At 37.4% G+C, this 20012-nt stretch overlaps 1 protein-coding gene across 1 annotated transcript in view; it reads right to left on the bottom strand.

Annotated features, from left to right (window-relative positions):
* Positions 1-20012, bottom strand: part of Pnpla8 (patatin like phospholipase domain containing 8) — a 51978-nt gene that overhangs the window by 16458 nt on the left and 15508 nt on the right. Inside the window, exons 3-7 of the mRNA XM_028757462.1 lie at positions 19793-19942; positions 14530-14681; positions 7436-7530; positions 5481-5652; positions 2102-2159 (exon numbers count right to left, since the gene is read on the bottom strand). Coding sequence (XP_028613295.1) covers positions 2102-2159; positions 5481-5652; positions 7436-7530; positions 14530-14681; positions 19793-19942 — 627 coding nt within the window. The remainder of the gene's footprint in view (positions 1-2101; positions 2160-5480; positions 5653-7435; positions 7531-14529; positions 14682-19792; positions 19943-20012) is intronic.

The raw sequence follows: 20012 nt of genomic DNA, 5'->3' as shown, positions 1-20012 counted from the left end.
CTAGGTTTTTCTGTCCTGTGTCAAACCCAGTCAGGGACCTGTTTGTTTTGTCATTTAATAAACAAAGGTCCTATCCCATATACAGTAACCAAACCCAAACACTATTGTGGATGCCAAGAAGCGCTTGCTGGCAGAACCTGATATAGCTGTCTCCTGAAAGACTCTGCCCGAACCTGACAAATACAGAGGCGAATGCTCACAGCCAACCACTGGACTTAGCACGGGGTCTCCAATGGAGGATTTAGAGAACTGACTGAAGGAACTAAAGGGGTTTGCAACCCCATAGGAAGAAGAATAATATCAACCAGATCCCCAAGGGCTCCCAGGGACTAAACCACCAACCAAGGAGTACTCATGGAGGGACCCATGGCTCCAGCTGCATATGTAGCAGAGGATGGCCTTGTCTGGCATCAGTGGGAGGAGAGGCCCTTAGTCCTGTGAAGGCTCGATGCCCTGGTGTAGGGGAATTTGAGGGCAGGAGGCAGGAGTGGTTGGGTGGGTGGGGGAACACCTTCATAGAATCAGGGAGTGGGGATGGGATAGGCGGTTTCAGGGTGGGGGACTGGGAAAGAGGATAACATTTGAAATGTAAATAAAGAAAATAGCCAATTGAAAAAAAGTGAAGAAAAAAATAAACAAAGGTCCTATACTAGATTTCTGGAATTCATGACTCTTGTCATCTATGGATAACAGCTGGCCATCCACTAAAATCCAGAGGGTCTTTCTATAACTGAGATAGAGAAAAAAAGAGGATTATGAATCCTATGGGCAGCTGCCTGCTCTACTTCAACAAAAAACCTTTGCAAATGGCTCAAGACTTCCCGTGCACATCTATTCTTTTACTCAAAGTTAACAACTTCTCATAATTTGGAAGCAAGTATTTAAACAAAAACAGAGGCCAGTAATCCAGAAGAACACACAAAAGGGGTAGATAGGGCACATCCTGGGATTCTCTCCCAAGGAATGAAGTCATCTCTTTGTCATGGCCTTCAAGGGCAGTGTGATCTAATCTGCCTACTGTTCCAGTATCATCCCACATGCTGCCCTCAGATCCTTGAGCCCCAGTCTTTGGGAAAGCTTACAGTTCCTGGAATTCTCTTTGAGCCCTGCATAGAGCACTCTCTTTGTCCCTTTGCCAGGAGTGCTCCTACTTACTAGCTTTCACAATGAGGTCTCACAAAGTAGTCTTCCTTACATCCCTTGAAATGTATGCTTTCAGAGAACTGCGTGTATGTTCCAGAGCATACATTTCAGGACTACTTCATTTGTGAGATTATTTACTTAATAATCATATTAAGTAGATAATTCACAGCCCTGTGGTCCCATGTAAGTGTCTAGCTTACTTTACTATTTTAACATAATACAGTATTATCAGAAATAAACAACTAAAGATTAACAAATACAGTATACTTACAAATCATTTCTATACACTTTGAAAACACTGTGATTCTTGTAAAGCTACAGCATTATTATGCACAAATTCAGTGCTGTCACAAAGGTATACATAGCAGTCACAAAAATGAAGGTATAAACGTAATGAAGTTATAAAGACCAGCAGAGGGAGTGCTATCTTGATTTTGCATCCTTTTAGCTTGCCATTTAAGAGTAAATACAAGCTATGTGGGATTTCTAGGCACGTCAATTATAATCCTCAAGCAAACAACTATTGTTAAATGCAAGCTAAAACAAGATTGTGAGGTTTCAAACAAATGAAATGAACAACATAGAGGCATATCTAAATGACTCAATTTTTAAAAATTAGGATTCCATTTGTACATTAATATCATCCTGTTGATTTTACATATTATATAAAACTTCTTTTTGAAGATCTAAGATAGAAAATACTTTAATTTTCCTTAAATCACTAGATTTTGTTAAAATAATTATGATTAAATATTCTATATTTTCAGTCCAAATTCATTGTTTAAAACTTTTATTACTTTTACTACAAACAATCTAATAATTGCATACTGTATTTTAATAGAATGACCTAATAGATAAGAAATCAAGAACATCTATTATAAGAAGTTCCCAAGAATGCTTCTCACAATACATGTTTTTCCTGCACTCTGTGATGCTCTGCCTGGGAGATCTCACCCACCTTAGGACATGCTGGGTCTCTCGCTGTTTCAATCATCAATGCAGATCCAATCCTATCCCTTTAGTAAACAAGAACACATTGAGTTATAGCAAAATTACTTTATCTCTTAATAATCAAGGACTATGCACGTGCCTGTAGCTGTGTAATTGGTATGTGTAAGTCGAATCAACACTTTCCAAAGATACCTTTGTTCACGCTGCTTTATCATAACAATAAAAACCAAACTAGGATATATTTCTCCATTAAAAATTACATTAAAGAGAAAATATGAATAAATAAAGTATGTTCTTTAAAAATGAATTCTGGATCCGTTAGATGGCTCAGTATAAGCCTGCCTGCTGTCAAGTGTCATGAGTTCCTTTGTAGGAACCCACATGTTAGAGAGAACAGTGTGGTTCAAATATACACACACAGAGATATACACATACAATAAATAAATGTGAAAAAACAACTGAATATACTTTTCAATATACAGTTAATATATTCACAATATGATGAGGGCTGCCCTGATATGAAAATGAGCAAACGATCATATCCATAAAATTCACAAAAAGAACGTTAAAAAAATATTCAAAAGGTTGATGGTCACTAAAAATCCTTTAAACTCATGTATTTTAAAAATAAAACCATTTAGTTTTATAAAATAGAAATAATACAGTTTGGTACTGAAGATGAGTAAACCAGGATCTTATTTAAAAAAAAAAAACCAATTCGGGGCTGGAGAGATGGCTCAGTTGTTAAGAGCACTGACTGCACTTCCAGAGGTCCTGAGTTCAAATCCCAGCAACCACATGGTGGCTCACAACCATCTGTAATGAGATCTGATGCCCTCTTCTTGTGTGTCTGAAGACAGCTACAGTGTATTCATATATAATTAATAAATAAATCTTTAAAAAAAAACAATTCAGTATATACACACATATATCTCAAGACTTTTATTTGAGAATTTCATACATGTGTCAATGTACTTGGACCAAATCTACTTGCCCTCCAGTCCTTCCCTCTCCCACTCACCACTTTCCCCTCCCAAATTCATGTGCTCTTTTATTCTCAAAACTTTCAAAATATGTGTAACATTTCTGACAGAGTTTAATTTCCAGGATTTTCCTTTAAAGATATCAGCAGATTTAAGTTGACATATGAGATGTTCATGTCCATTTATAAACTACAAAAATAAGACATCATAAGTGTTCTTTTCTAATAGAAAATGTTAAACCAAAGAAGTGCAAGATGTGTACATTATGATCTCCACTGGAGGGACACACATGCACACAAGCAAACAGTTGTTTGGCTATACGTCCTAAAGGGGAATGTTAAATGTTTTTATTCTTAGTGGGATTATGTTATTTTCAGTGTTTTCTTTAATGTTTCATTATTTTAAAAAGACAGCATTTGAAGAAATGTGCATTTTCTATAAATGAACAAGATTGATATATTCTGAAATTCTGGCAGAAGTTTAAAGTTTTCTACCGTAGCTAATCCTAATCACAAAAGGAAGAAAAATATACATTTTATGTGTTCATAAACATCCTAGGTAGAAATTCTTAAGAAAATATGATACCACCCCACTCTGGAATGTAGTGTAGTCTTTCAAAAGAGTGACTAGTTTTAATAAATTTCAAATTTAGTAAACTTGAAACTTCAGTTGTATAAAATAGATGAGAAAAACCAGAATTTGCTAAGGAGATGTCTCACTGAGGCATGAGGACTGGAGTTTGCATCTCAGAACTCACACAGAAAGCTGAGCATGTGTTTGTAGATCTGGCAATGGTGACATGAGAGAGGTAGAGACAGGTAGATCCCTGGACCTTCATGGTCATTCAGCCTAGCCTAGTGGCTAAGCTCCAACCCAGTGAAAGGATCCTGTCTCCAACAAATGGTGGATGGTGCCTGAGTAAAGACATTGGAGGCTGATCTCTGGCCTGAATACATGTATGTATACATGTGCCCACACATGTGCACCCCCCATCCAAACAGTCATCCACAATCCACACAAACACAAATTTAATAAAAAAAAAAACCTAAATATATTACAGATTACACAGCTTTCAATAATAAATTTGGGGTGATTTAAATTTCTACTTGCCACTTCTAGTTTTGATTTTATTGCAATATCCTAGTATTGATTTTATTCTGGAAGTAAATTTTAATGTTACAGGCTGTTTCAGATTAATGACCTGAGAATAGATTTTAAGATATCAAAAAACCAGTAATCTATGTATAATATGACCTCATTCATGTTGACATATATATATATATATATCTCAACTACCATAAGCTCAGGAGGGGATTCCACCTGTGAAATTCCTTTCCACAAGCATGAAGACCTGAGTTCGGGTCCCCAGAACCCATGGCATGGTGGTATGGGCCTGTGATTCTAACATTGGGGAAGTGGTGCAGGAGGATCCTTGGGGCTTGTTTACTGTCAGTCTAGGTAAACTGACAACCTCTAGGTTTTTGAAAGACCCAGCCTCAAAAACTAAGTAGGACTGGAAAGATGGCTCAGTGGGTAACGGCACCTGTTTCACAAGTCTGGCAGCCCGACTTCAATCCCTAGACTACATGAAAAGGTTGAAGACTGATTCCACAATGTTGTCCTCTGGCCTCCACATACATGCCATAGTATATTCATGTGGTAGTCTGAGTATGTTTGCCCCATGGGAAGTGGCACTATTAAGAGTCATGGCCTTATTGGAAGAAGTGTATCACTATGGAGGTAGGGCTTTGAGGTCTCAAATACATGCTCTTGTCTGGCCAATATGATCCAGAGCCTCCTCCAGCTTCCTGCAGGAGACAAGAGTCTCCTTCTGGCTGCCTTCAGATCAAACTGTAGAACTCTCAACAACTCCAGCACTATGCCTGCAGTCTGCCATATTTCCTGCCATGATGATAATCGACTGAACCTCTGAAACTGTAAGTTAGCCCCAATCAAATATTTTCTCTTATAAGAATTACCTTGGTCAGTGTCTCTTCACAGCAGTAAAACCCTAACTAAGACAATGTATGCACACACATCATACACACAATAATAGATAAACAAAAAATAAAATAAAGAGTGATTAAGGAGGACACCTAACATCTCTGGATATGCATGCATTCCACTTGCATGTACATGGATGCCCACACATATAAACACACACAGAGATGAACATATGAACATATATACTCTCACACAAACCAAAACAATTATAATTTCTACACACAAATCTTACAAACACAAAATCAGGATCTGTCACTAGAACATAACTCACCAAAAAAGTAATAGTGGTTATTTCCAATTCAATGGGAATATTATTCTTTGTATTTTCTATAGTTTTTAAACTTTAATATGTATAAACAACTATATACCCAAAATATTTTAAAAGGGATTGAAACTTACTTAAGGATCTTTTCCCATGTGTGACTGTCATAAAATGCATGGCTCCAACTCATTTTGACGGTCCCAACAATGACATTCTGTGTGAACACATCTGCGCCCAACTTTCTATAGAGTTCCTCACATTCATCCAGTGGCATGTGAAACAATCCCAGCATAAACGCTAATATGGCCCCTGAAAAGAACATTTGTAGTCTTTATCATTAACGATGTGACTGCTCTTAAAATTTACACATCTCTGAGACAAGCAGCTCATGAAATTATAGCTCTGATAACTTTCTAACTGAACTTGAGACAAAGCAATTCTCAGAGTCCCAAGTTTCTCCATCTGTGAAATGGGTATAAATTTTCCACTAAATTAAATTATATGTAAGATGTCATGGGAAGTAAAACTATGTTTTACTTAAATACAGTGTAAATTGGTGGGACACACTGCCACCTAGTGGCTCTACTTGCCAAACTCCTACTAAAGAGGAAAATAGGGTGGTAGGGGATGAGGAGTCAGCAAGACAGGCAAAGACCTACTTAACTACTTAAGCTGTAAAGAAATAAACAATGTAGTTTAAATGTTTTTTAATTTTTAAAGTTTTTATCATGTGTACCTGTGTGCAGGAAAGAGCACTGGATTTTCTGGAGCTGGAGTTACAGATAGATGTGAATTGAACCCAGTTGTGAAGAAATTCAGACAGTGTTCTCTTAATCCCCAAGCCATTTCTCCAGCCCCCAAAAGTGTATTGTAATTGGTATCATTCCAGTAAAAGATTAAATAACTGAAAACTTAAAAACGCAATATTATGGATTAAATTATATAAAAATATTTTTAATTTGGAGAATAATCCTAATAAACAAATTATTTGCTAAAAAAAAAATGCCTTTTTGGGGGACAGGTGATGGTGGGGAGTGGGTCTCTCTGTGTAGTGGAAAGAAATGTTACAGACACTGAAACCTACATGTTACACAACATCATGATTGACTGGTTTGTGAGGCTCTACTACAGAAGTCACTTAACAAGAAGCTGCCATTAGAAGTTTCAACTGCCAGGACCACTCCAAATTTAACAGAAATAGGAAAAGTAATGTTTCAAAACAAAAACCCCAGAAATAATAATATCCTTAGGATGTCTCTTTGACAAGTATTTAGAGTCAAATCACCTTTTCTTCTTTTTTTAATACTACTTTCATCGATCATTCTATAGTTGATCACCTTTTCTTATTTTAAGAGTCACAATAGATTCTAATATATTAAAATAACTCTACAGAGCTCAAGTAGGCCTAGAACTCTAAAATCCATCCCTCCCCAGCATCTAGAGTGCTGAGATTAAACACATGTGCCACCATGCCTAGCTGCTTCCTGCCTCTTTGTTTACAGTAATTTTGCAGCTCTCTGCCTATCTGGAGGTATATCTCATTTTTCTATTTTGTGAACCTGAACTGAACTTGAGGTTGCTTTTTCCCCCATACATATACCAACTAACAAAATTTAAAAAGTAGCTATTTAAAACCAAAGACACATTTGCCACTTTAAGTTCTAGTTTCAAAACATCATATAAATAATATAGAAAAAACTTACTCATTGCTATTCCTTACAAATAGAACTGTTAGCACCTTTAATTTCCTATTAGCTCAAGAGCCATCTGACCACCTACCACTGTGTCCTTCTACCACCATACCCTTACAAGTGACTATGCCCAAAATCAGGAATCAGTAATTATTCCTTGCCAATGCAACTGGTTGAAAATATAATAAAAATAAGTCATTTTTAAATGCTTAATCTTAAAAAGCTGCATACTTATACTATAATCAGTTTTTAAAGTTCATTATACGAGTGATTAATCATCATTAAAGTTGTGAAATTACTGTCCATCGTTTCAGAGAAGGTCTATGATCTCAAACCTGTCCTGTATGTTCTTGGTCTATGATCCACTGATGGCACATACCCATGCACGTGACAATAATTACCTGTGCTTACACCGCAGATGTAATCAAAAAGCTGATGAATCGGCTTTTGAGTAAGTTCAACCAACTTCCGCAGAGTCTGAAGAGCAACCACACCTCTGTGAAACAGAAAAAAAATTGGTAATTTCTGTTTCAAAGGAAATTCAAGGTAAAGAAAAAACCAATTCTATTTTTTTTTTGTTTTTTTTTGTTTTTTTTTTGTTATTTTTGTTTTTGTTTTTCGAGACAGTGCTTTTCTGTGTAGCCCTGGCTGTCCTGGAATTCACTCTGTAGACCAGGCTAGCCTCAAACTCTCGAACTCAGAAATCCGCCTGCCTCTGCCTCCCAAGTGCTGGGATTAAAGGCGTGTGCCACCACCGCCTGGCGAAAAAACCAATTCTAGAAACTTTTACAGCTTATACACTGATATGATAACAGTTCAAACTAGCACCAATAAAAATCATCTGACCAAATTTTAGAAACACTTCAAAATACTAACACAAAGCCCGTGCAATGAAAATATACTTATACATTTGTAGTATTGTTTTTAAGTAATATAAAGATATGACAATATTAGATACATTTTAAAAACCCCAATTCTGTAAAACACTTAAAATACCATCCTCAGTAGTTCTGAGAGACTATAAACTATTTTCTTCCTTTATTAATATAGCTGGTCACCTATAACTCCATGTATTTGTATTTGTATTTATGTTTCGCTGGTCAGATTTTCAACCTACCTTCTTTAGTTTTGTATTCAATTTTTGAAACAATAAACTTACAATCATCTCTACATTAAGAGTGTATGAGTTAATATTACTGATGCGCCGTTCATTTCTGGATCTTTACTAAAGGTAGTAAATACTCTTGAGCTAATAGTAAATAGCTTTACTATTACTAAATGAGAATGGGAAATGTAAAAGCTGCCTAGGAGATTTCAGCTGACTTAGGATACATCACATATGTTGACAATTCCGAAACAATGACAAGTTCAATTCTCAATACATGATGAGGGGTAGGTCAGTACTACAAGACAATGAAGAGTTTCAAATTGTACCTTGATGGGGCTAATGGAGGTTATTAAAAAATATCTAGACTGTAGTAGGGCACCAAATGTTGGCTTTTGCTTGCTTGCTTGCTTGCTTCATTTTCTTTTGAGATATAGGCTCACTATATAGTTTTGGGTGACCTTGAAGTCAGAGAGATGCCCCTGCCTCTGCCTCTCAAGTGCTGGAACTAAAGGTACTGCACTACTACACTCAACATGATGGGTTTTTTTAAGCTGAGGTAGGTAATGTGTATTTCAGGAGCTGTGAAACAATGGCTTAGAAGAGAGCTGCTATAATTCCAGGTAAGACATGAAGAATTAAACATGGTGCTATTAAAATAGATTTAACAATATGGCATCTATTACCTTTTGCAAAGGAATTAAATATGAATGCATACACCCACAAGAAAAGTACTTGAAGAAAATGAATCTAAATATTAAAATTTTGATTTATAGATTGTGTTTTCTCTGTCCTTCTAAAACTTTTCTAAGTACATATACAAATGGAGAACATAATTTTACTTAAAGAAACCAATAAAGAATACTTTAAAATGAATTCAGAATTAATAATATACAGTAACTTGTTAAGTTGCTAGTGTATGCCTAGCACTATGTAACTAGTACTTCTTACACATACAGAATAAAAGACATAATTCTTGGTCTAGGTGTGAGGGCACATGTCTATAATTCCAGCACCTGGGAGACTGAGGCATAGCTACATAGACAGTTGCAAGACCACCAGGGTTGTAGTGAGACCGTGCTTCAAAAAACAAAACAAATCAAAACAGTATGTTGGCTCTTTTACAATCCCTTGCATCATAGTGCTTCAATACAAACCTCCTTCCTGGTTAGTTTCCCTTACTTTCCTAAAACCAAGTTCCTCTATTGCAGAATGAGGGACTCTGTGGGTCAGCTAACACTGCTCTGGGGCACCTAGAATGACATGTTAGAATGCATGTAGAATGACAGTTCTTCAGTGACAATCAGAATGATCTCCAGACACTGCCAATGGAGGATTGCTTATCTACCTTTCATCCACACACTCCTAGATCTTTCCATTATATATTCACTAATTTCATCTCTGTGTGACTCATGAAATGCTTAAAGATTAAGCACTTATAAAAATGGCTTTTTAAATCCATACAAGTATACAATGCATTTTGATCATCCTCCCTTCTTCCTCCAGCCCCTCCCAGAAACCCCCTCTACACCTTCTTCCCTATTTTATTTTCAATATCTCTCTCTCTCTCTCTCTCTCTCTCTCTCTCTCTCTCTCTCTCTCTCTCTCTCGCTCACACACACACACACACACACACACACACACACACACACACACACTCATCAGTGCTGTCCTTACATGCATGGATGCAGGGTCACCCAATGGAGTGTATGAGAGAGGCCATACCACCAAAGAAAACTTATACTCCCATCTCTGGCAGCCATTAATTGCTGATAGTTCTCAGGGAGGGGTAGGTCTCACTCAGGAGCCCTTCCTTCATGGAAGTCTGACTGTGGCTTCATTTTGGGCAGTATTTTGAGCTGACAACTAGAGCTACTGTGAGTTCATGAGTACAATAACCCTGTCTTGTTCAGAAGACACAATTTTGTAGCACTTCTCTCCAACTTCTGACTCCTATAACTACTGCCCTCTCTTCAAGATGTTCTCTCAGCATTAGAGAAGGAAGTGGGATGTGGACATTCCTTTAGGAAAGAGTATGGTCACATATTCTCTGTACTTTCACTGGTTGTGTATCCCTATACTAACTGCAGTCCACGGCACAAAGAAGTGTCTCTGTCATAGGCTGAACATTTCACTGATCTACAAGTATTTAGAAGGCAGTTTGATACTATTTGCATTCAGGAGAATAGTAGATTCTACCCTGGGGCCTATGGCCTCCTTAGTCATTGGTTCTTTTTGCCCTTCCCAGCCTTGAGCAGTCTGAACAGACCTTGTCTGCCACGCAGGACCTTAACACCTAGGTGAATTCTGCTGCTTTGTTTACACTTGGAACTTCATGCAAGAACTTTGAAGAAGAGACTGCCTTCTGAACCTGCCTTGCAACTGAAACAAAGGATGGGCTCGGGTAGGGTGGGCTTTCCCTATATATACAAGAGCTGAATATTTTGAGCCTTGATCAGAAAACTTTGTCTTGGCTTCATGCTTCTCTCACTTCTCCGTCCTTTTTCATTTCCAGACCCCCTTTCAGGTGGATCAAGTTCCTCTGTGGCCACAGGCGGCTATAATTCTTAGGTTTACAGTACCAGACATGAATTTTCTCCTGTGTAAAAAACCTATAGCCTAATCAGAAAGCTGCTGGCCAGTGCACCAATGTGCATATCCTGCTACTGACCTAAAGATCCAAAACTAGGGGACACACTCCCCAGAAACACTCACGGATGGGATTTGCTGCAATAACATGAGGTTTATTGATAAATTGATAATAACCAGTACACTGGGGTTCCCTTGCATGCAGGCAAGCAGAACTCCGAACTAAAGCTAAGGGCAGTTTATATACTATTTTTACAGAATTCACAAGGACAGTTAATTACTTTTTAAACAATAACCATATAGAGGATTTCAAACAGCCTTTCCCAGGCCCGGTTTCTAAGTAACTCAAATTTGCACCTTATCTTTATAACAAAGAGGGTCAGCTTAAGTGGCTTCTGTTTACCCAGTTGTACTGTGTTAAGGGCTCATCTCCCTGATAAACTCTTATCTTGGGTCCTTTTTCCTGCAAGGTTTGTTTGAGTCTTTGGAATGTGCTTCTCCCGGGATATGCCTCGGAGGCAGCTGAAACTGGTTGACCTCCAACTCAGAGATACACCTGCCTCTGCCTCCCCGAAACTCAAATTTAAGAATCTTTTAATTTTAAATTCAAGCTGGCTGGGCAGTGGTGGCGCATGCCTTTAATCCCAGCACTTGGGAGGCAGAGGCAGGCGGATTTCTGAGTTCGAGGCCAGCCTGGTCTACAGAGTAAGTTCCAGGACAGCCGAGGCTACACAGAGAAACCCTGTCTCGAAAAAAACCTAAAAAAAAAAAAAAAAAAGTTCAAGCTGAGACCTGAAATTACATTCTTACACTATGTGGGTTCCTATTGCAGCTCACAGGGTTATCTTTATGTAAGAACATGACTGACTTTTCTTTCCAGCAGCCTGCATAGCACCTTCTGGCTCGATGAAATCTAGCCAGCTGGGTGGAAATTCCAAATAAATTCAGACTTCACTTGTCATGTCTTGTCATCAAAATGTATGGTGTCTCCAACACAGGTCTTACCATCAAATTTTGGACGGTGACCAAGGGAGATGGCACTAGCCTGTATTGACTAGAAGGGGTGTCTGGAAACTCCTGACCAACAACTGAAGGGAGGTACCCCACACATAGCACTGAACTCTCTGTCTGATAACCTATGATTTCTGAGAAGACCATAATTCCTCTGCCCTTCCTTCATGGTAACTCCATTCAAACACCCTTAGTGTTAATTATACCTATCCCTACCCCATCCTCTGTCCTACTCTCCCATTCCTCACTATGGGGAGCCAAACTAACCCAAGACTTTCTCAGGGGCCTCGATGAAAGAACAAAAGAACATCAATGGCAAGAATGACAAGGCCACTCTTAGGCTGGAGCTGGTGCCTAGAAGGAATTAAGGTTTTTGTTTTTGAGTACTGGTCTCTTCCAGCTGGGCAGTGGTGTTGGACAATTCTGTGTTCTCTTGGCCAATATTGTCTGACTGAGCTCTCAGCTGACCTTGGTCGGTCCCCTGGATGCTGTGCTTCTTAATAAAGTTGCTTAGCCATCAGCTTATGTAAGACCTCCTGGCTCCCACTATTGCTCTTGTCTTCCTTATTTCTCTCCTCCGTTCTCTCATTTGCACCCCACTGTTCAGGATCCTGACTCCTTTGGGTCTGCATCACCTCACCTCACTCGCCATCTGTGTTCTAATATCTTCCCTTAAGGTCTTCCTTCCCCCTGCCCAGTACTTTCCAGTTTCCTGGGCTTCTATAACCATTTCATGTTAACAACATAAATCTAAAATCCGCATATGGGAGAACATACGACATGTGTCTTTCTGGGTCTGTGTTTCCTCAATCAGAATAATTTTTCCAATTTCATCCATTTATAAGCAAATTTCATAATATTCCATTTGCATTCACTGTCTATTTCATTGGTTGGTGAGTATCTAGGCTGTTCAATTTCATAGCTGTTATAAATACAGTGGGCAATGAACATGGATGAGTATCTCTTTTATAGGAGTCAAGCCTTTCAGGTGTTATGCCCAGAGGTGTTATACCTGGGTTGTGTAGTAGATTGGTTTTTAACTCTGTTTTTAGGAATCTTCATGTTGATTTCCACAGACTATTCCAGTTTGCACTGGCAGTTAAATAACTAATGTCTTTTCCAAGATACTGCAGCTTTCACTTTAAACAGCAATGCTGATGACTTGTAATATTCTTTCAGATGATAAATATTAACTTTATGCACAGCTAGTCATTATAAAGTTTAAGGCAGCACTACCACTTTCTATGCCTGCCTTCACTTGGCTTTGCTTTCCTTGACAGCATTCACAAAGACTCAATCGCACATTTTCTTTTTCCTACTCTTCCCTTTTCTCCTCTAAAATAGAAGCATTATCAAGACATGGGTTTTGTCTGTTTTGTTTCCAATATCTAAATGAACTTCTATAACTCAGAAAGCTTCCAACCAGCTGACCCAAAGAATGAAGCTACCCAGTCTAACTCCCTGAACTTAATGATAAAGGGGACTCTTCCAGTTCAGTATAACAATTCTCTCCAATTCATCACTATTTTATGTTAAACCACAGAGAAAGAACACTTAGTGGATTATTTAGCTTTTCCATTAAACACCCACCATACTAGCTGGTTGTGTGATTACATGTGCCCACATGTAATCTTAGCTCCTGGGAGGCTGAACAAAGAGGATCACCAGTTGGAGACCAGATTGAGCTACCATAAAACCCTGTAATCCTAAAAACAAAAACAAAATTTATCAAGCTCTCTCATATCTTGTCTCTTCATGTGAGTCTTTTTTGACAACTGAGTGTCTGTTTACTATATATAAACTTATATTCAACTTGCTCAAAACAGACCTCTTTTCCAATACCAATCATCTATGTCTCTGTAATTCCGTTTATCACTCACAGGGTTTACACTTAACATGATTGTAACTGATTTTTACTATATCTAGTCTCATTTTCTTCAAAATGTTCATATATATCTTTTCTTCCAACTTCAGAACTGCCATGGCCATCATCTAAGGTTAGTAATTAATTGTCTTATACCTAGATTCTAAAATAGCTTCCTTCTCTCATCTGCTGCTTCACTTTATACTCTGTGAAGGACTTCATGACAGGGAGAACTGTGAAACACAACAAAAGGAGCACTGCTTCTACATAGCAGTGGACAAGGAGAGCAAACGTCAGAGAAAGGAGGAAAGACAAAGGAAACAGAAATCTAACATAGAAAATTCTAGGGAAAATGGTCAAAAAACAAGGCCAGAAGTTAGGTAAATCATGACAAAGTAAACTCTGAAAGAATAAGTGCAGATGATGATAATAAGGAATAAGAGTTAAGACTGATTATAAAATAGTCACCTGAATAAAAGTGTGTGTGTGTATGTGTGTGTATGTATATATGTATGTATGCATGCATGCATGTATGTATATGAATTTGTTTTGGTATTGTACCAATGGCATGAGGGAAGACAGGGAGAAGCAACATGTTGATAACCTAGGTTCTCTTTCTAACCATCACCTTATTATGTGATTAGTTGCCTATATTGAAAAGTTAAAACACCAAAAAAATTAAGCTAAAAGAAACTGTTAACTTTGAGAGAATGGTTGGTAAGTTCCTAAAGATGAAATCTGTAATATAAAGAGATTAAGTCAAAATAAAAAATGATCCAAATATATGTCACAGCATCTTTTATATTCATAAATAAAAGTGACTTTGTCTTACTTTTAAAAATTGATTTTATTTTAAACCATTTTCTTTAAACTCTCTAAAGCTCAATGAAACCTGCAGTCTTAAAAATCATTTTTTCTAGCCTTACCTTGTTCCTCCACCATCAATTGTGAGGATTCGGATTCCTCTGCCTTTGACTGGATCTACATAACCAATTAAGGCCAAAATTTCTCTAACTGCAGCCTGAAGAGTTTCATCCTTAATTTGTCTCAGCCGTAGTAAATATGGAATAATTTTTTCCTACATTGAGAAAAAAGACATTTTGTTACTTATGTCAAACCAAGAAGGAACTGGCATGGTAGCATACTTGTGCAATCCCAACATTAAGAAGACAGATGCAGGATTATCTGTAGTTCAAGACCTGCCTAGGCTAAACAGTGGTATCCTGTCACAAAAATAAAACAAGTATTTTTAGCTGACATGAGTAAATCATAAAATCAAAGTGTGTTTATTACTTCCTCTGTAATTAAAAATGATTACTTTATGACATGCTAATATCAATAACAATTTAGCATATATTTGTCCTAATTTGAAGACAAAAAAATAGCCTCTGTCCAAACATTTTCTTGAAATGTACAGTGTTTGCCGTAGTTTACATCCCTATAATCCCAGCACTAAAGGGTCTAAGTCAGGATTGTGAGTTTGAGGACAGCCTGGGCTACAGAATAAATCCCAGGCCAGCCTGGGTTACACAGCAAGACTGTCTTCAAAAAGAAAAAAAATCCAATACTCAATATAGAAAACAGAATCTCTTAATACAATTAGTAGTAATGTTGATAAAAAGTGTGCATAAATTTAAGGGGAAAGCTAAGTTGTGTAATGTTCAATAAACTGAGTAATTCTCCAGTGTTTTATTCACTTTGCTTCTCTTTCTGATCAGCCACACTGAAATACTATTGTTGTTCTATTTTTTATTATTTGTTTTTTATTTATTGTTGTTCTGTTTGTTTAGCTAGTACTGAGCACTAAAGAAAATCTGAACAATATACAGAAATCTGAACAATAGAAGACATGCTGAGAGCAACTAGAAAAGCCTGAGTGAACACAAGAAGATGCCCTTTAACCCAGCACAGAGCTGCAGAAGTAACCCAACAACAGCTTTCCACCAAGACAAGGGTAATTGCTGTCTAGAAAGCTGATAAACTTGCTGGGCTTGGTTTAGAAGGCCACAAAGGAACAAAGAAGAGTGTTCTCATGGTGGGTGGGGGCTTGACTGTATGGCTGATTTCACCTTGACACACCTGAAGAATTCTCAAAGTGGGATACATGGGAGGGAAAAATGCTAAACTCAAGCTTTCTGAAAAAAAAAAAAAAAAAAAGTTTTGTATTCTTAAGTTTTAGGACCCAAGGCATGGTGGCAGTTTAAGAATACACCCTAAGAACAGGGAAAAGTAGGTGCCTTTCCCAAATTCTACCCATCCTTAACTCGTCTCTGTCCAAACTTACCGAAGATTATAAGTCATTTGAAGAGCAAATTAACTCTCTGGACAAAGAAATCTAGAACTTTTTGAAACTCACAATGCCCAGTATACAGAAAAGTCATGCTGTATGTCAAGTCAGTATCATATAGTCAAACACAAGAGGAAATTCTCCTACTGGAATCACTAAAAGACGTTTAAATCACAGGAACTTTCATAAAATTATACCCCAAAGCATCACATACTTATAAATTATCAAAATAAGCCTAATTAAACATATATAGGCACTCGTATAGAAGAATTTTCAAATACTGAAGGAAAACAAAGAACAAATTGGCCAGGCGGTGGTGGCGCACGCCTTTAATCCTAGCACTTGGGAGGCAGAGGCAGGCGGATTACTGAGTTCAAGGCCAGCCTGGTCTACAGAGTGAGTTCCAGGACAACCAGGGCTACACAGAGAAACCCTGTCTCAAAAAACCAAAAAAAAAAATAAAAAAAAAAAAGAATAGCTAAACTAGCTCCAGCCAGAAGGGATCCAATACCCTTATACAAACATAATGCAAGCATAACACTAATGCACATAAAATAAAAAGACCAAAGATAAAAGACTTACAAGACCAGACATTATAAACCTAAAGTAATTTAAGGAGTACAATGTTGGAGCAAAAAAAGATGTATTAGCAGAACCAAATACTGTATCCAGAAACAAGCTATTTATAAAAATGGACCCATGTATAATTGCCTCATTTATGACAAGTTTTTTTTTTTCCAATAAACGGTCACTTGTTTAACTGGATGTGTGTATTAAGTATCAAATCTTCTGCCTTATAAAGCAAAATCAAATCTATTCTAGATGAGCAATACATATAGGTATGAAAGGCAAAAACATAATTTTAGAAGAAATGCAAAAAAGACTTAGGTTAGTCAGTTTCATTTGTGGGAGGGAGAACTTCATATATGAATTCTGCATCTACATCCTTACATCCTCTCCTCGTCCCTCCCAAACTCATGACCTCTTCTTCTTTGTTGTTGATGGTGGTGATGGCAGTGATGGCATGTGCGCATCTGTGTGTGTGTGTGTGTGTGTGTGTGTGTACACAACCTATTGAGTCCATTAAGCTTTGCCTGAATGTACATGTCCAGGGCAAACCATTTGGGTTTCGACAACTTGTATGGGAGCTCTATCCTGGAGGAAACTGATTCTCCGTCTCAATAGCCAATGACAACCTGTATGTACTACTTCATCTAGAAGTAGAAGCCTATGGAATTTTTCCCACCCACATTAACATTTCAATTGATGTTACCACTATGCCTGTCTAGTTCAGAAAAAAAAGAAAAAATGGTTAAAACAGTGGAAGAAATTGGCTGTGAGTTTGTGGTACATTCTCCCTGTCGTGTCTGGGGACGCAATCCACCACCAAGTATCCTGAATCACTGTCTGTTACAATCTTTCTACCACCACTACTGCAATACTCCTTGCTCCCCTCCACAAAGTTTCTCTGATGAGTGGGTGAGAACTACATTTAGCAGGCAAAATGTGGAAATTCAAATATTTCTTAAATTGAACACATAAATACATATAAACTGGACTAAATTAAAACTAGAAACTAGTGGCCGGGCGGTGGTGGCGCACGCCTTTAATCCCAGCACTTGGGAGGCAGAGGCAGGTGGATCTCTGAGTTTGAGAGTTCGAGGCCAGCCTGGTCTACAGAGTGAGTTCCAGGACAGCCAGGGCTACACAGAGAAACCCTGTCTCAAAAAAAAAAAAAAAACCAAAAAAAAAAAAAAAAAAAGAAACTAGTATCTTTTTTTTTTTTTAAAGTTTGAAAAGGACAGGTAGGTAAGACGTGGTGCCCACACATTCTCCTGGAAAACTTATAACTGAATACAAAAGAACTTTGTCAACCAGTAAAAAAGCTAGTCAACCTCCTACAAAGTGGTACATATCTACAAATCTAGCAGAGGCAGGACAATGACAATGATCAGGCCAGCATGAACTACACAGAAAGTTTAAGGCCTAGGTAAACTTACATGATGAACCTAACTGAAGAATATAAAGAAGAAAAAGAAAAGCTGCTTAAAACAGTGGAAGAAACTGGCAATAAGAAAAGTTTCATTGGGAAAGATCACAGCCAAGCAAAACATGATGCAAACAAGTTCTTCCGTTCCTTGGTTTTAGATTATTATTTAGGGGAAAGGTGATAACTCTTTTCCAACTACCTAGATTTTCATTTCTGACTGATCTAAATAGAATTTCTATACCACAGGATTTGGGATCAGTTCTCAGATACAAGGGAATCCTCAACAGTTCAACTATGATGATTATTCCTAACATACTAGAGCTGCAAACTACCCAGATCTATTATCAGTACTTGCCACACTGAGTAAATTCTATCAATGTGCTGAGGGAAATAAAGCAATCACACAGGGAGCCCAGATTAACCTTTTCTGCAGACTGAGAGGTAGAAGAAAATCTTCTAGGGCACTGGTGATGTTCTGTTTGCTTCTGTGCTGAGTCTGTGCACTTCACTTGACAGTTACAAAAGTACCTATGTTATTCTTGCATAAGATGCTGTTAAATCATTCTTTAAATCATATGCTATGTCTGAATGCTAGGTCTCTTGTAAAGTTCATGTTGGAACTTAGTTCCTAGTACAATATTAAACAGTAAGGTCTTTCGGGATGTACTTAGGACAGAAGACCTCTGCCCCATATACAGAGACTCTGAAATGAGCCGCTGTGTTGTTTCTTCTGCTGTGTGACTGAGTCACAAGCTGCAGCATATACCCATCAAACCTGCACCAGACACCAGACCTGCCAGCACCTTCCCTGTGCCTCTAAGTATGTACATTTGAGAAACAGACTTCTGTTAGGTACAACCTAACCTATCCAGTGTAAGGCATTTTGTTACAGCAACTTGGAAGATTAAAGCAGTAATTGTATTTTAGATCTCTCCTTTCTAGCTATCCATGACATGAACATTATCCTTAAAAGCACATGTGTATTTCAAAAACATATCCTCAAAATACATCAATATTTGAAAGATAAATCTCAAACTTCAGGAATATGAAATATTTAAGCTCTGAATGTCTGTGTTATACAGTATAAAACTATTGAAGGGTAAATTTACAAGAAATAGTTTTCAACAAGACAGATATCAATGGTAGAGAAAGTATGAATTAACAACTTTCTGAGTGGTAGGTTAAAAAAAAGCACTAAGTGAATTTTAATGAAATGGTAACAATATCATATAGTATTTCCAGATTATTAAGTATACAAGTAAACTTAGCATAGATAAAGAGGCTCACCTTCTTTAGTCACTTAGCTTCTCTTTAAATGGTGTATTTAATGAAGTCTAAACTTTGTTCACTACTGTATACATAAAATACTGAAGCAAGGAGTGCTAATTGCTTTATCAATTAATTATTTGTTCAAATTTTTAGACTTTGAATGTAAAAAGACTATGGTGGGATTATAAAATAAACACTAGCAATGGCTTTCCACATTATGTTTCCTGTCTTTTGTTTTTAGACAGAATCTTGCTAAACAGCCTAGGCTGATATCACACTTATGATCCAAATACTGGGATTAAATACCACATCTGGCTATTTCTTATCTTGAAAAGTGGTATCATAGTAAAAGAGCTGCACTGCAATTAAGAATTTGACAATTATGAAGCAATGCAACTAACAAACTTATGATCCACTTTTACATAGGCCCAGCTCAAAGTATATTCATGATAATAGCAGAATTTATATCACAGAACAAAAGGAACTCTTAAGCCTAATGTGCAGCATAAGAGAATTCCTGAATATATATTGTATGATTTAAAAGAACAAAAATTTTCAAATAAAAAAGGCTTTGCATTCCCCACTTTAAGAAGTTTATCTGAATGTTTATTTCAAGACAAATATTAAATAAATTACAAATTACCTTGACAGCCACTCCTTTTCCTTCAGGAAATTCTAGAAGATGAAAAGTCAGTTCTTCAACCCTAGTAATACAGAGCTTTGGGTCGGTTGTTCTTCTTAAGGCCTGAACTAAGGCTCGAGTTCTGTTATCAATACTCACTCTTGCAATAATCTGTAAGGTCATATGAAAGGTGATTAGAAGATGGAGTTACTCTACAAATGGTTAACATTTGTTAAGCCCA

This window comes from Grammomys surdaster, unplaced genomic scaffold (assembly GCF_004785775.1).
Source record: "Grammomys surdaster isolate TR1022 unplaced genomic scaffold, NIH_TR_1.0 126163, whole genome shotgun sequence".
In the NCBI taxonomy this organism is placed as follows: Eukaryota; Metazoa; Chordata; class Mammalia; order Rodentia; family Muridae; genus Grammomys; species Grammomys surdaster.
The sequence above is the reverse complement of the archived record's forward strand: the minus strand, read 5'-3'. Positions and strand labels throughout refer to the sequence as shown.